The 17,812-nt window shown below is 37.1% G+C and overlaps 1 protein-coding gene across 1 annotated transcript; it reads right to left on the reverse strand.

Annotated features, from left to right (window-relative positions):
* Window positions 1–250: 250 nt before the first annotated feature.
* Window positions 251–16,653, reverse strand: LOC116254255 (protein ABC transporter 1, mitochondrial). The gene is made up of 8 exons (XM_031629503.2): window positions 15,899–16,653; window positions 14,791–15,016; window positions 12,879–13,031; window positions 8,735–8,893; window positions 5,022–5,181; window positions 3,087–3,196; window positions 2,228–2,344; window positions 251–973 (listed from the first exon to the last, which is right to left on the reverse strand). Exons 1-8 carry the CDS (start codon window positions 16,519–16,521, stop codon window positions 581–583), a joined length of 1,941 nt encoding a protein of 646 aa, XP_031485363.1. The 5' UTR covers window positions 16,522–16,653; the 3' UTR covers window positions 251–580.
* Window positions 16,654–17,812: the final 1,159 nt, after the last annotated feature.

Below are 17,812 nucleotides of genomic sequence, written 5' to 3' on the forward strand. Positions count from 1 at the left end.
CTGAATAATCATGATGTTGACGATCCGACACCTAGGTCCCAAGAAAACGGTTGCAACTGATTTAGACTTTATATTTGCAAGTGGTCCTCCTTTTGATTACCCACGGCATAGACAATAACGGTATCTGATATTCACATCTGACGTCCAATGCCCCTAATCCCACATTTCAGAAATTTCACATAAAAAGTAATATTTTGTGAGTATCTGAAATTTACAGCAGCATCGTGCAACGTAACGCCAACAAGTATAATTTCATTTGGGTATGAACCCCCCTACCCAGCCAGGGGAACCACCAGCTTTTGAAGCCTGGCATATTTTATTTCGTAATCCAATAAAGTAACAAACAACTAAGTTACAACTTTTGATACACATAGTATGAGCTCCAAATTCATGGAACTTGTATACTCAACAGAGAAAACGGCTTTAAAATAAATGAAGAATGAAGGCTTGCTGCAGACGTCATGCAGATGCTTCAGCAATCTGGCTTAATGACTAGGTTAATTATGCGATTTTGATTGGGAAAAATCATATCTATCATGGTGATGAATGATGAATTATATCTGTAGTCTGAGGAAAGAAATCACGCAGCCGACTCATGCAAAATTCTAGTATCACTGTCTCCAAACTCATACTGCTCATACAACTGATATAACAATTCCCTGCAAGGCACCACAGCACGAAGCTTGATGCACGCCAAGAAAGCACCAGATAGCTTTCGATGCAGGCTGTATGCTTCATCAGGCGGTGGGGTAAGCCTATGCTTCAGCATTGTAGCTCCAAGGTGAGATATACTCTGTGTAATGTTCGAGGACCCAAAATCATAGTCCCCAGGTCTCGCAAATGGCAAACCAACAATAAAAGCAGCCTGCACATGTGCTTCCAGCATTATCTCCGACTCCATTCCAGTAAGGAACCCAAGTCTCTTGGACATGTCAATGACGACATCCCTATCACTATTTGCACAGGCAACAACCTAATCATAGTAAAAAGACAAAAGCAATACGTCAGTAAAATGCAAACACGGAGAATGCAAATAACTATATAGAGAAGACATCGGCTTTATCATGGCATGAAATACAATTGACCAGATGAATAAACCTCGATAATCACTACTCATGGATAAAACTTGGAAAATCATTAAGTTCCAAAAAGATCACATACAGACGATTTAGTTCATTTCCATTCTGGATACTAGACAAGCAACAAAAGGAACAAACTATCTGCTAAATATGGAAAAAGTAATCGGTAAGTAAAACATTACTAACCATGCCATGGAATTCAAGTCAGTGGGATACATTGATGAGCAACGAATGTTCTTTAGATATGGCTCTTTGGAAGGCAAACCAATTTTCTGGTGTTATTAACGCTGGTAAACAGCTGAACAAACTGAATAGACCTTGTTTGGACTTGTCCTAAAGGGACTGTCAGTTAGGCTGAATGGAGTTTCTCACCTCATATGGTTGAGATGCTCTATCTCAACTGCACAAGGCATTACTCGAACATAAGATCAAGCATTTTGAGATACTCAGCCCATTTATCTCAATCTTGCATTGATATCTGTCGCACCTCTGGCAGTGCCACTGAAAATTTGAGAGATGAAGACGCCCTGTTAAAGACTAGGTGTCTCAGCTTCTCAAACATGCCTGAAGCAGAATTGGTGTTCATAAATGACATTGGTCTCTCTCTCTCTCTCACGCACACACACTCACAAAAGCACGCACATTCATAAAAGCGTGTGAATTGTGTATATAACATGTAATATATGCATAAAACATAAAACTGATCGCATAATATATGCATAGTTTGTACTGTATATAGAAAAACAGAAATGCAACAGTGTTACACCAAATATTGACCATATTATATAACTCACAATGGCTAATCGGTAGCAAGTATTAACAATACTATACAAAATGAGCACAAAAAAACAATCCTTGCCCACCCAATTAACAAGCTGTATTGGGGTTTCTTCCATCATTCATAAATTATAATGAAAAAGAAAGACACTGCTCACGAGCAATTAAAGATGAACATGGTTCATTTTCGAACACTAAATATGTGACAAAGTTTCTTTTAGTTAAACAAGTCAAGAAGTAGCCTCATCTTAAAGGGCATAAGATGCCTGTTTAACATAACTAAAAATGTCGCAATCTTTGGAATGGATTTTATGACCATTTCGCATTCCCAAACACATCGCTGGCATTTAGATAGTGAAGAGAGGACATACCATTCTCAAGTAATCATCAACAAAGACCTGGGGATATTCTCTAGCTGCCCCAAAGTCAATGAGGTTAAATGTGTTGGTAGTTTCATCATATAGGAAGTTGCTCCAATTAGGATCAGTCTGAAAATGTTCAAATTTCAACAAACAGTTATTATTGTTTAATAATGAAGATTTTTACAGGCAGAGAACATCCAAAAGAATCTCCAAAAAAAAAAAGTAACACAACTGAGAAAATAAGATACCAAAAGAATAAGGAACCAAGGTTGCCGAGATGCTTGAATTCAGGCTAGTTACCTTAAGTGCTGATTAACCATCACTATTTAGTTTTACGTCCAAACTTGGGAAAGGACAGCCATCATCTTCAAGACAAACTTACTCATTTGGCTCAAAGCCTATCCCCAGATCTCTGACTGATAGGTAAAAAATATTCATAAAGAAAGTCTACTGAGCTTCACCAGGCATGGCGAGGTGTTTTTGTTTGATCATATTTATCTTTTCATTTAATGAATTAACAATCTGATAACTTGTTAAAACCCATCAATCATTTTTATCCAGTTCTAAAAGCTTCTACTGTTATACACTCAAGCATGCAAATAGGAGACACAATCTTGCTGTAATCAGAAACCAGAGCCTTGACAAACGGACCAGGCAACCCATGACGATGGCAGTAAAACTTCCATGCAAGGGTAATCCATATCTAAGTCTAATTCCAGCAGACACAAGCTTTGCTTCCACCATATTATAATTGTAAAAGCAGCACAGTGAAAGCATACGATAATTTCATAGATAACTGATCGTGAAGGGGGCAAAGCAACCAAAGAAAGAAAAGAAAAAACAATGAAAAGAGTGGATGACAACTTGCCTGCATAAATCGAAAAACAAATAACTCTTTTAAGGTAAGCTCTAGCAGCTTTTTGCCGACATAATTGCGAACCGCTTGGCCTAGTCCTGCCACTTTGTCAATTGGAATTCCTGCAAGTTGACGCAAGTTGCAAAATCATCAGGAAGAAAGATGAGAAGATAGTGAGCAGAGAACCTTAAATTTTGAAATCCATGACAAAGTTTCAACTTTCAGGTATTAGCTACATATTATGATATCAGACATGACCACATTTATTTGTATGACTCATTCGCACAAGGCAGAACCAGTCTACAAAAGAATGACGCTATACAAATTTTCTGGCTTCACTCCTGCACTCACAACTCAGACTGAACCTTAAAATGATGGCAGGCTCTACTTATATAGACTGCGAACACTTTGATATACTAATATATTTATACTAAATTTTGGCTCCACAGAGGAATTGCAATATGTCTACCCATAAAGCTATCCAACTGGATGTTTACATCATCTGTAAAACTACTTTGTAAATATCTTCTTTGATGTCAAATTTTCCAAATGCATGCCCTCATAATAGCATTTAGTTAACACGATCAACCCCTTTATTCTGATGTGATCACTAAACATTTGGGTCTAGGTTGTTTTGTGATACATGCCCATAATCTGTATGACAGTACAATCATCATGTAAATAAAAGCATATCATAAATGTTGCTTTACAAAGACCTCTACCACATGCTATGTGACACGGATACGGCAATCTGGGTCATGTACCGGCGTCGACAAGCCGACAAGCATATCCCAAGACGTGGACACGGCAGGATACGTTTTGGATCGGGTCTGGGTCGAACCCGATCCAAACCACTTTCATAACCCGATTTTCTTTTTAACCCTCCTTTTCTTTTTACGCTTTACCCTACCCAGACCCGATCCAAACCGCTTTCATAACCCAATTTTCTTTTTAACCCTCCTTTTCTTTTTACGCTTTACCCTCGACGGTCGACCTTCCTTTACCGTCAACGACTTGTGGCGACAGTTCGGCAATGGCGATGGCAACGACCTCCGGTGATCGACGGCGACATCCGGCGGCAGCCGGCGACAAACAGGTAAAGTGTTTTTTTTTTTCTTTTCGATATTAGAAGTTTGGGTTTCAACTTTCATTTGGGGATTTGGGGATTTTGCCTTCGTTCTTGTAAGGTGGCCGTTGCAACAGTCACTAGAATGTGTCGGACGTTGTTGCTATCATTGAGGACTGTTTTACATTATTCAGAAATAAATCTGCGACTGCATGTCTATACTTTGTCAGTTTGTTGATTGTTCTATTTCATAAATTTTATGTTCATTATAAGAGTGAATTATTAATTTCATGTTTGAGACTTTCTTTCTTATGATTTATGAGATTGTAAGAGTGAATTATTAATTTCATGTTTTTTTTATTATCATTTTTAATTTTTTTTAATATAATATTCGACGTGTCCGCGTTTCCTAAAATTTTGAAAATTGCCATGTCCGCGTACCCGTACCCATAGGATACCCATACCCGTATCCGTGTGACATAAACCACATGAAACGACTCATGCAACTCAAATTTATTGCAAACTACACAAAGATCAAAATGGGCCCCTAATAGTCACATATATCCTTATAATGTGGAAGGATGGGTATCAACTCCAATTTCACATAACATAACTTGCACATAAGTGACAGTCTCGGTCTAAGAAATAAAACAGCATGTTCAAGAAGGAACCACACTAAAAATCATATCCAAAATCTTCCAGCAAAATACATACATTATGCAGCTTTTTGATTGGATACTTAGAGTAAAAGTTATATCAAATAGGTGTCCAAGAACAATGGCAACAATCAATCTTTCATGTTATATAAAACTATAACGTGTAACAAGAGGTGTCTAAATATCCAAAGAAACAAGATCAGGAATTACATAAATTATAAATACCAGTGACAAGCTCTGTTGTAAGAACTCTCCTACTAGAGAGTTCGTCAACAACAATGGGAACATAGAAACCATCCAAATTAGATAAAAGATCACGGAAACGTTTCTGATTTGCTGCCTCCAGCTCATAATCACATTCACGTGAGAGCTCATCTTTAGCTACCTACAAATGATTAGGGAACAAATTCAGGCTTATAGTTACTCATTAGGAAGTAGAAAAGCTTCACTATGCAATCAACAGAAATTGAACAAAAGTTCAAGAGAACAAGCATAGATCTATAAACAGAAGCAAGGCAGAGGTACACTAACATTTTAGAGCCCAGGTTGGACTGTACAAATACGTCAGGATTTATGTGGTTAAGGCGTCGCCTAAGCATGGACTAAGCGTGAGTCCACACGGGTCGCCCAAGTCGTGGATTTAAGCAACAGGATATGTGTTGGCGCGTAAGCTTGCCTAGGCAGGCCTAGGCTCCAACATGCCTAGTCCATGGCAAAGTGAAAAGTCACATTCCCTTTCAATTAATGTTTCTTAAATTGCGCATATGTTGTTATGGAGTTTATGTCGTATTGATTATCTATTTTTTATGTATTGTTATGTTGATTATGCTGTCATATGTATATCGTTTTAGTCACTTAGTTGGTTATATAGTATCGGAATACCTCACACCTGTCATAACTTATATGTATACATTAGTATGGTTATATAGTATTGGAATACCTCATACCTGTTATATGTATACATAAGTATGGTTATGTTACGTTCTTATATCAAATAGTTATATGCATTGTCAATCTGTTATACCTGTTATACACTTATATGTATATACTATTATGTTAAATTGTACTGTAATACAATTTGTTATTCCTGTTATACATATTGTAATGTGTTATACGTATATATTATTATGTAAAGTCTGCTATACCTGTTATATAGTATTGTATCAACCTATTATATGTATATATTGTTAGCCTGTTAGATAATACGTAGTATTGTGATACCTGTTATATCTATAAGTTAGTATGGTTATGTACTTATAATGTATAGTTACTGTTGTGTACTTAAATATATACTATTATGTACTGTTAGTCTTTTTTATTATATTATGTCTTTTTTTAAGTACAGATGGATTGAAGCCTTCTTGCGGATTTATATTCCTTCTTCTAGAGATTAGATTTATTTTTTTTTTTCCTTGTATTAGATTACATTTAACATTAAACTTCTATTGATTTTGCATATTCAATGAAGTAAACAATTATTTTTTTATTGTTCAAGTTGATTATGCTTGTCACATTACGACTCTTACCATTTCAAATATCAGTAACAGTTAATCAAAATAACTTGACATATTAACATAACTAAAAAAAATTTTAAAAAAATTGGTCGCCTTTTTTGCCTAGGCCTCACCTAGGCCCGTCCAGGTGCTAGGTGCTGCCTGGTGCCCAGGTGCGTTTGACAACATAGGTCAGGATGGCCACACCAAAGAAGGTGTTAAAGGAAAAAATACTTGCCAAGCATTACGGAGCGAGAATAACATCACCATCTGAGTAGTCTTCAGCATATTAACACAAAAATGCAAGAGAGGATGAATGAAAAAAAAAATTGAAATATGAAAAAACAGGACATAAGGAATATTAGAAAAAAGTTTCAAAAGGAAATTGAAAGATCTAAAATAGCTATGTTTTTCTCGGAGTGGCCAATAAAATAACCATCAAAAGAGATCCAAACAACAATGTTGCAAACATTCTTCATCCACACAAGCCAAACTTGTTACACACCCAGCTTCGGTAAGGACAATTTATAGATCAAGTTTTACAACATCGAATAAACATTTGGGCAGTCAGCTTCAAGTCCACAGAGATGGCTATCTAACAGAGACATTGACCAAGTGTTACACACCCAGCTTCCTTTGTTGGATGCGTATATTCACTTGATATATCTCCCAATGATGAAATCTAACAGAGAAAGCATGAAGAAGCCTAATCTCTACGCCCTTAACTATGCTCCTACATAAAAAATTCCTTTATTCATCCAAAGTTTAAATCATATGCTACCAAATACCATGTCAACATTTCACTTGTAAATAATTTTATGGGGAAACCAATAGGACCCATATGCAGTGATAGTTATATCAGCTCTCACATTGAGATCAAGTAGAACAAGAAGAAGATACCGTTAGCACCTCTAGTTAATCAAAGTTCTGTTTAGTCAGAGAAAATTTAAATATTCATGTAGCCTGAAATTTCAGTGAATTTGCCACCATTATCATGTTAATTTATTGATAAATATGAAATGTACTTCAAAATTTCAAATGACTCTCACAAATATCATTTTTGGTTTTTTATCAGCGAGGTTTTTTCTCATGTATCAAAAGGAAAGATTTTTTTTTTTAGAAAATCTTGGAAATTAAAAAAGCTAATAATTATTAAAAGCAACAAACAAATCACTTTTCTTAATTTTCTTACAAAGACGAGCAAAATGCAACATAGATAAAAATTAAAATACTAAAAGAAAAATAAAAATTTTTAAATGTACTGAAAAAAAATCTTAAAAAAAAAGAAAAAAAATCTGGTATTTCCATGTTGGCATTTTTCCAACATATCGAAACATTTTCCGTTTCTTCGTTTTTCTTTGTCTCCCTTGTTTAAAATACTTGTGACAATAATTATTCATCCAAGTAAAAAAAAAAAAAAACTCTGGGGAACAGGTATTACCGTATTAAAAGTTCCTCTAAGCTCATTTAGAAGATAAGGTGAGGAACAGAGTTCACAAGGAGCCGTTTTGCAATTGGAACTCATTATTGTTCCATGCACCTGCCCCAAATATTGGAGCAGGTTCAAGGGACACTGAAATATGGTGTTCCATAGATCTGCCCCGATATTTGCGGGAGATCTACGGGACAATAACAATGGTGTAACCAACCTGCCCCGAAAGGCATCTTCTGTCATTACTCATCTTGGAAATGACATTTTAGAGGTTTTGTGTAAAAAGAAAGGTACTTCGGGAGAGATGAAAAAGCTTTAAAAAAAAAATGCCTCACCGCAGAATGACGATCAGGCAAAAAATGAATGCTTTCCAATCCCTTTTATTTCAGAGTTTAGCACCATGGCTAATATTCTGCATTCAGCTTCCATCATCACGTGAAACTCATACAACAGTTATACAGGACATCATCATTACGTTCATACAATACAACAATTTTCAAAAATTAAGACATGCTTGGATTGCCATATATACAAGTTAAATGCATGAACAAACACATGCACAAAAACACAAGGTGTGTGTGCATAAACACCTACATGCAAACAAACGTAAAACAAAATACAAATACCCATCAAAATTGTACATTCTATATTCTTAAGGATCTCAGGTGCAAGTCCCAATTTTAATCCATTAAGATAAACGTGTACATGAATTTCAAATTGAAATCCCATATATAACTGATGAAACAATTTATAAGGAAAATAAAGCAAGAAAATACAAAAAATACTCAAGAACACAATAAGCAATTCACTAGGTATGGCTGCAAAAATGAGGGGGTCCAGTTGTATCCAAGTGCCCTGTCACGTCAGTACATCAACACAAGATATTTCTCCAAGTGCATGCAACACAAAAAATTAACTCCAAGAAGCAACAGCAATCCCACAAGTAAAATGCATTCTGGCTAAAGACACATGTGGAGGCCCTTAAAGAAACCATTTTAAATATAGTCTTCTACCTTCATAGCTCTATCAAGAAAAAGCCCTTTTGGGAGAAGATTTGTGTAATCAAGGAGTCGTTTGACATTCTCAATGTCACTGTCAATGCTATCTGCAACACCAGGATACTGTATTTTGATCGCAACCTCCACACCATCCCTTGTTACAGCCCGGTGTACCTGAAAAATTCCAAAACATAAGATGCAGGAAAAGATGGCATTAGCATGTGCCATAATAAAATATCTGTGATGCATCGACGTGGATTAAGCTATTGAAGTTGGACATGGATATGAAGCATTAGATATGGAGAGCCTTAAAAACCAGAGAGTTGGACATAGCCTATGCCACACAGGAGTGGAATGCAGGTGCAGAGGCAAGTGCTGCTGCAGCATTTTTCAGAAAAACATGTGTGCAGGTGTGGGGTGTGTGTGTACACTGTGTATATATAGAATTAGTCAACTATATGGATTCCAATGTTGCCGGATGGCTAAAAATTAAAATCTATTGATGAAAGCAACATAGACAATTACTTAAACCACCATGAATTGTTATTGCACCAAAAAGCATTGTTAAATGTTAATGCTCCTGTGGGACTGTTTCTTAACAATGGACTTTGAATTTTTAACCTTCCAGCAAATCTGGCATCCAGAAGATTGAACTCCCCTATATATATATATATATGTGTGTGTGTGTGTGTACCATTGTCCACAAACAATAAAGCTAGCGATTAACAATTAACAAGCTATGGTTTTATTAATGATTCAATGAAAAAGAAGCAATTTGTTTGTTTCTACACCCAAGCCACACCCACACCCCAGTTCTACTCGCGTGCAACCTTTTTGAAGAGTTTGTGTCATACTTAAGAGTTAACACAATATATATATATATATATATATATATATATATATAGAGGAATGGATTCAACCAGTTCCATTTTAGAAATGGTTTTTCATTCTCTCTCTCTCCCTCTCTCTCTCTCTCTCATATATTTTCTTTCACCCCATCTTCTTTCCCACTTTTTTTCTTCCTCATGGTCATCCTCCCCACCCTAGGATTGGTGGATCCTAGAAAGGGGAAGAGACCTGAAAATCCAGTCCCCAAAATGGGACTTTATCTCCCATAAAATGACATATTAGACAAAGTTCCTTGTTCACAGATCATTTTAAACCAGTTTTCACACATATCTAAAAGAAGAAGCATAAAAACGAAAGAGAAAGAATGGCAGAAACATAAAAACAAAAAGGAAAGAAAGGCAAAAGGAAAAATTTTCCCTATGTCTCAGTTCCTAACACATTAAAATGAAAAGGAAAAAAGAAAGAAGGGCAAAAAAATGAAAGCTAAAATAAGAAAGGTAAAAAAAGAACTTTACCGGTTTACTGTATACCCCCAACACATTGAAAAGGGAATTGCTCTTTCTCTAACCCCATACCAGCAGCACAGAGAGAGAGAGAGAGAAGAAGAAGAAGAAGAAGAAAATAGGTACATTTTAGAAGCCCCAAGTCTTTCTCAAATAAACTCATTATACAGAAATGTGTACATTTAGTTTTTCCAATACTTCACGACTGAAAAATGTTTTGTCATCAATGTGCATGACAGTGTCAGTGATACTGCACGTCAAGACATGGTTTTGGATGTGTCAATATAACATAGTCAATTATTCATGAGAAATCATACTAATAAGGGTTTTGCACCAACAAATGCACAATCATGTAAATAATACATACCCCAGATAACAGGAGAAAGCCAAAGGGAATATAAGTATGGGAGGAAAATAAATATCCATGGTACTATAGGATATAGTCTGCTTTTGACATCATAACCATCACCTAGAACTCATGGAATCCATGGATTTGTTTCTTTGCCCATCTTCCTTTTTTTCTTTGGAATCAAATGAAGTTCAGACAAATGAAGTTTGGAACTTGGGAAGCATAATCCTTTTGGTTGAAAACATATTATAATTGTTACATAAAAATGCTACTTTGTGCCCACAAGTTCCCAGGTTGCCTAAACAATTCAAAATCGCCTTTTATGTTCTGTTTTTTGTAAGGAACATGGACAGATGGTAGTAAGGATGCAACTGATTTTATTAACAGACAAACGCATGGAGAGTCAGATCCTGGTAGGACTAAAGGCTATGTAACATGGACACCATTTCTGCACCCACACCCACGTCAACATGAGGTGGGTGCAGCACCAGTGCATCACTAGACAGGATCGACACACTTTCAGTGCCTCAGCTGCAGGGTGCCAGGTAAAACGTTATATACATAATAAGATGGATGAGTTAGTGGACAATTTTGTATCTTATATATGCATATATACATATGCTTGCTGCACTTCTCTGAAAATCACAGCACCTGCTCTACACGGCCATGTGACATAGACTCAAAGCAGCCACAGATCCTAGTAGGAATAGAAGCAGCCAAAAGTTGCAACCCCTCCATTACTACAATAGAACCAAATTTGCATCCATATACAATTGAGAATAACAGACTAGCGTGAAATATTCTGTTGTAGATGTGATGACATGAGATGGCATACATTAAACTAGCATGTCCAGCGTTCCTGTGGTATTTATAAATGTCTTCCTAGCTATATAATGAATATTTCAGATAAACGTCTAAAGGAATTAAAGGTCTGGCACACTGCAACATGTGATTTGTTTTGAAATTATGGCTTTACAGATTCAAAACGAATAACTATCATCTCATTTAATTTGGTAGGGATGCCTCTAGCTCTGACATGTCTCAATGGGGCCATAAGAAATCCGAGTCAAAGCTTTACATGATCATTATTAGCAATGGAATTCTGAAGCTCCTCATTCATCAGGCCAGACTGGACTGAACCAATGGAAAATGATCTTGGTTGGACCAAGTAGCAGCAAGCCCTCTGAGGCTTGCGGCATGAACCCGTCTTACAAGAAGAGCTTATTTGATGGGAGAGTGTCGGAATTCCAAAAATACCAATACAGTGGTCAAACTCATGTCCCTGTCAAACAAGAGAAACAGACATGCAGGGAAGACCCTTGTTTCATTCTTGACAATTGATTTTCATGTGTTCCAGTTTATTTAGCTCCAGTCATGGAACTGGTAGAACAGCCCTGTCCAGGAACAGGTGCACTACTCCACCAACCAAATGACCTATAAGGGAAGAACAGCGACCTGTCAAGTAGCTAGTCAGACGTCCACTTCCAGTAAAATATGGCAAGAAACAGTTTGCACATAATGTATATTATGATCCATGTGAGAACTAAATGAATGCATAATAGAACCCCCTTAAACTCAGCAATCAGCACAGATTATCAGGAGCAGCTTTTTCTGTGTTGCTTTTGTCTGAAGTTAGGAAAAAAAAAACATATAAGAATGCAAGGATGGACTGGATGAAATGAGTGTTCTCACTACTATAGCATATCGGCCAATGTGGATCATATCAGTCCACCAATGGAAAGGCACTGGACTACAATTTCTAAGAAACTGTGCATTTTTTAGTTTTTAATTGGCTTAAATTATTTTCTCATTATCTATTAAATATAAAAATAGGAAAGAGACCAATATGGACAATTGTGTATCAGCCACTATAGCCTGATTCATCACATCAATCGACAAACAAGGCATTCAGATACTGGCATCGCTTGTAGAAAGTAATCACATGCCTGCAACATTGCCATGACAACAGAAACAGAAACATTATTTCGGATGTGTATCCATCTATGTATGTTATGTGAACAAACTACAAACAAGTAGAACAGCTACTACGTGGAATCTGCTATCATTCTATGGGCCTCACTGATACCATATGACAGGGCACTCCATCTCATATCTAGAGATGAAGTATTGGTCATTTAATGGGTAAATGCTCATCTCATGTCAGTCGATAACAATATTGTGGCCCTTGATAGTTTGTGACAAGTTACATAATGTTGATCAACAAAAATTGAACTCAAAGACTGCTAAAACAAATTACATTTGCAAGGCACCTAAGAATTGCAGATAGAGGCAATAAGTTTAGTTGTGTGCAAGTTAAAGTTAGCTTCATAAACATCCATGGACAGTCGCCTAGAAAATTAAATGAAAGCAAACACCGACAAAAGGGGAATTAGATTTAAATGCAATCAGCACTGAAAAACAGAAACATAATGGTTTAAGGTGCAAACTGAAAAATTACCTGGCCTATACTTGCAGCAGCCATTGGCTCATAGTCAAAGCTCCTAAGCTTTCTTGACCAATCAGATCCCAATTCACTGTCCAGAACATGGTTTAGCTGACTTCTTGGCATGATATCGGCACCTTGACGAACAATCTCGAGAGCAGACAAAATCTGAACATAGACACAAGCAATTAAATATTGGCACTTCAAGAATGTATATACCTTGAAGAAAGAGTAAATGAACTTGTGCAGCTGCCCAGGCTTCTGGCCGGGAATTCAAACTAAAACCAAATTAGCAGTGCAACTCCTTTTTCTTTTTAGCGGACCTATTTACACACTTAACCAGCATCCTTTAAGAAGAATAGTTATATAATAACGAGTCAATGAAATCTATAAAACAATGTGAAGAAACGTCAAAAATGTTTGCCATGTTAAAATTTTTACATAGAAATTTCAAACAAGTTGATATATGGTCTGATATTTTCAGAGATAAATTTCTAAAAGGTCTCTTTGTATGGTTGAATCCCAAACCCACAACTGAAATTGAGATGCTAGTTCTGGGTTAGTCCAGTTTATGCAACTTTATTGTTTTGACTTTATAATAATTGGCAAACAACAGCCATTATTTTATTTCAATATGTTTATGTAACTATGACACGTGAGAATATACTAAAATCGTTAGAATATACATTGTACCCAAAGGATCCAAATAATGTCTGGTTTATTATCCTTTTTTCTTTTTATTTATAATTATGGAGCTATATTATTTTGATTTTAGCAAAGTATCGTTTGAGTGCTCTAATTTCACCACAAATGTAATATGTTCTAATGAAAATTGTCCTTCCAATAAATATTGTGATGCAAGGGGCCGGATTCAGTTCACATACTTGGACTGAGATCCATAGAGAATCAGAGATAAAGTTAAGGCTTAACTGTTAGACGGCAAAATCTTAAAAGTTAAAACCATCAAAGAATCCCACTGAATCTCCAAACTTTCTTATCACATTTTTTTATTTTGCCATTTTTCTGTCATCCAATGGGCTTTCCCCTGCAGTTTGAAGTTCAAACTTTGAACTTTGAAGGTAGCAGGTTGTTTTCAAGGGAAACTGATGTCTATGTGGACATGACATGTATAGAAACAAAGAGCTGTAAGCTATTTCACTGAATTTACTTAACAAGCAGTTGATTTCTCCCTCTGTGTGTGGAGACACGTAGTCTCCAAGAAAACAATCTAGATAGGATGCTCTGTGCGTGTATGTGCATAAGTGTATGTCTATATATTCATGTAGATATTATGTAATAGATAATAAAACAAATGAGTAGCATTAAGAATCCAATTGCTTATTACATTAGGAAAAGAAAGAGACTTGCATTATAGTAAAAAACACAAGCTGTTCAGTTTGAAGAAAATAAACAACTTCCCCAATAAACAAATTCCTTATAATGCATAAAGGATAAATTATTGATATGTAAAAGGTGTCTCAAATTCCTCAGACAATCCAATAAGCAATCACTCCTATATTTATGGCTACAAAACCATTAAGAAAAGTGTAACCGATGATTAGTCCAACAGAACTCTCCACATCAAAGAACATAGCTCATCCATAATTATATCAAAACTCATCAATCATTGGTTTGTTTTCCTAAAGGCAAACTCAGAAATCATTTGCTTAAAGCACTTAGATTTTTTTTCCACTGACTGCCTCCAAGGAAATTGAGAAATATTGGATCAGAGTTTATTAATATTTTTACAAGAAAAGGAAGCAGATTAGACGGTCCTTCATGGAGATTCTCTCTGCTGTGAAACTATTGACATGTATTTACTAAAATTTCTAGTTCAAAAGGTATAAACCTTATACTGATGAAATATCCCCAAAGAAATTATTATTTTTTCCAGTAAAAACCAAATATTAAAGGAGTCAGGAAATACTGGTGCCGGTATAAGTGTCTCATCTTGGATACTCAACATCTGCCCCAGCTTGAGTGCAGCACCACGCATTCTGCACAAAGCAAGGGCCAAACGTTCTGCATTTTGTTCAGACAAGAAAGGTGAAAATGCAGATTGCCCCTCTCGTCCATTTGGCATGCCAAACATAATCCTCCTTGCAGACTCTTGTATTGTGCCCCAAGCAAGTCCCGCACCAAGTCCAGCAAACCTTCAGAACAAACAACAACAGAAAGAGAATTGACAATTGGCACTGACAGATAGCATCCTGAATCCATTATATGTTTAGATTATGGTGATTATTTTTTTACCAGTGATTCCTTGATTTATTTTCCATGTCCAAGGTGATTCTTATTCAAAACCGAAGACATATTTGACACTATCGAAACCAAATTTTTGGCAGGAAAACTAATATCGCGGTAACTACTACTATGTGTCCAGTATAAGCATTTCAAATATAAGAGACACAGATATATCATGCTGATCAAATGCAAGAAGTACCCTAGAATAAATAAAAGAATTGATAATATGCATTTACAGCTGCATACCACCTTTTTCTATTTTCTTTCTTTTCGCCACCGATTCGCTAATCATAAAATACGACCGGGTCTCTGAACCCAACTATTCATTTTGCATGCCTAAATATGAATTAGACCATATACAGCAAGAAATATAGAATAATTTCGTTACGTGCATTAACTAACTAGAGACCACAATTAATTGAATCTTCTATGCCGCTGTCATCATGCTGCATCAGATGAATTGATAGCTTGGCCAATTTTCAATAGGATGCCGGTTAAAAAATGAGTTGTGCACAATCCATCATTTCGCATTAAGCAAATTTAACCAAACCTTCTGAAGCGCATCCAGACAAACCAAGAAGTCAATAACCAGTCGTGGAATTTTGGCATGAATTGTGAGCCTCACGCACTCCAGAATGCACATTCGGTGTTGCAAAACATTAAACCCGGGAAAATATCCCACCGAATCTCCAATTAATTACAAATAACGAACCGACAGAATCAAAATGCATACAAATATCATTCGCGCTTGGAATAGAAGACAGAGCCCAAGTGCGCAAAATTTTTCTCACCCCAGTGCCCTGCCTAGCGGTGTAGAAGGCACTCTCCTTTCCCGCGGCCTCCGCCTGCTCTCCGTCTTCCGGGCTTCACTGCCAACTCCATGCACCATCACAGTCCCAGAATCCTGGCCAGATTTATCCACCTCATTTCCACCCGCCGCGTCGACTCCGAGAATTTCCTCTGCGGCGGACAGCCGTCCTTCACGACTATGTCCAAGTGCATCGACTTCACCGGCATCGCCAGAATGAGAAGCCCGTCCAGATTCGACCGCCCGCAATTCGTCGCCACACTCAGACGTTCCCGTAGAAGCACTGGCCACGTCTGAGACCCTAGAATCGGGCTGATCGCGAATTTTGTCTTCGACATCCGTCAGAGGATCCGAGTCGTCGTGGGAGAAGAAGACGACAGACTCTTTCGGTCTGGGAGGGGCCGGGCGGGAGAAGGGGCGAACGGTTCCCCGGGTAAGCCCCGCGAGGTCGGTGGCAGCAAGGACGGCTCGCTCAAGGGACGAAGACACGGCTACGGTGAGATCACCGGAGCGGACGTGGTCGAGGACTCGGGATCGCCTGGTCACCTCGAGGGCGACAAGCGCCGCGCCATCGAGGACCCTCCGTAGGTCCCGAAGAGAAGCCATGGCCGGCCGGAACTCGCCGGTGACTTCCCCTCAGTCCGTCCAGTCTAGCAGTCGATGGGGTCGTGCGGAGGGAGACGGGGGAGAGAGAGAGAGAGCAGAGTCGTACGGTCCGGCGGCCACAATAACGAGACATGGAGCAACGCACCTCAGATATAGCGGTTTCCCTCATCGTTCACATGGATACGTTCTCTCGACACCGCTAAGCAAAAGTAAAGCTTGTGGTGAAAAAGAACACCATCCGGTCTCTGTGAAATATCTATCCAAATTCCAAACTCAATAAAAATTAAAGAAAAATTAGAAAAGAAGCTCCCCACATTTTTGAACGCTATGTCGTTAACATATGAAGTATAGTCCTACGTTTTATTGCAGGAGTATTTTTATTAATTTTATATAGCAATTTTTTCAAATTCTTCCTTTTGCCTGGTCTTACTATTTCATTTAGCCGATAAACACATTTTAAAATGAGTCATAACATACAGCATATTCCGCCCAACATTTAAATGTTGTGTGTGTCAAATTGGTCATTGTTTAGAAATTTGCAAGTAACTATTTGACTTTTTATATCTGATATTTTTATTGCATTTGATAGTTAAGATTTGAGGCTGTATTAAAAGGTATGTTTTGGAAAATCATCAGTTTAAACAAATGAAAAAATTATAGACTACAGTTAACTTGCTATTGTATCAACACGGAGATTATGATTTCGAAAGGTTAAGATAAGCAGACATTAACATTTCTAAAGTACCCAAAACATTGAAAACCAATATTGTTTTGATGCACGTACATATTGTTGAATTGAACCTTCTTTTTTGGTATTTTTTCATTAAAAACCCATAAAGGTCTACAGCACTTCCCACGTTACATAGATAATATGGGAACGCGTGTTTCCATTTAATTTGAAATCATATCCTAATTTGAAACCCGATTTTACAATTCAAATCTAATCCGAATCTGTTTTTTGCATTTATGTATCAATTCAAATCTGAATTTTGAATCGAATTTAACTGATTTTCAAAATGAAAGAATACTATGTATAGGACATTTGTTTAAAAGTAAATGCGATCAAAATTTGAATTTGATCTAAACATATGTATATCCAAATCTGAACTTTCCCATTTCTTAATCAGTTCAGTCAAATATCGGATCCACCTCTTCAACCGTTGGTATTTTTCAGTGGATCGTGAATAAACGCTCACGTTTTACCCGCAATCCGAACCTCTGGTCTTTTACGTGGGACCCACAACGGCGGCATCGGTTGAAATCCACGTCACCGTATACGTTGCCACTCTTA

Source organism: Nymphaea colorata, chromosome 5 (genome assembly GCF_008831285.2).
Source record: "Nymphaea colorata isolate Beijing-Zhang1983 chromosome 5, ASM883128v2, whole genome shotgun sequence".
Lineage (NCBI taxonomy): Eukaryota > Viridiplantae > Streptophyta > Magnoliopsida > Nymphaeales > Nymphaeaceae > Nymphaea > Nymphaea colorata.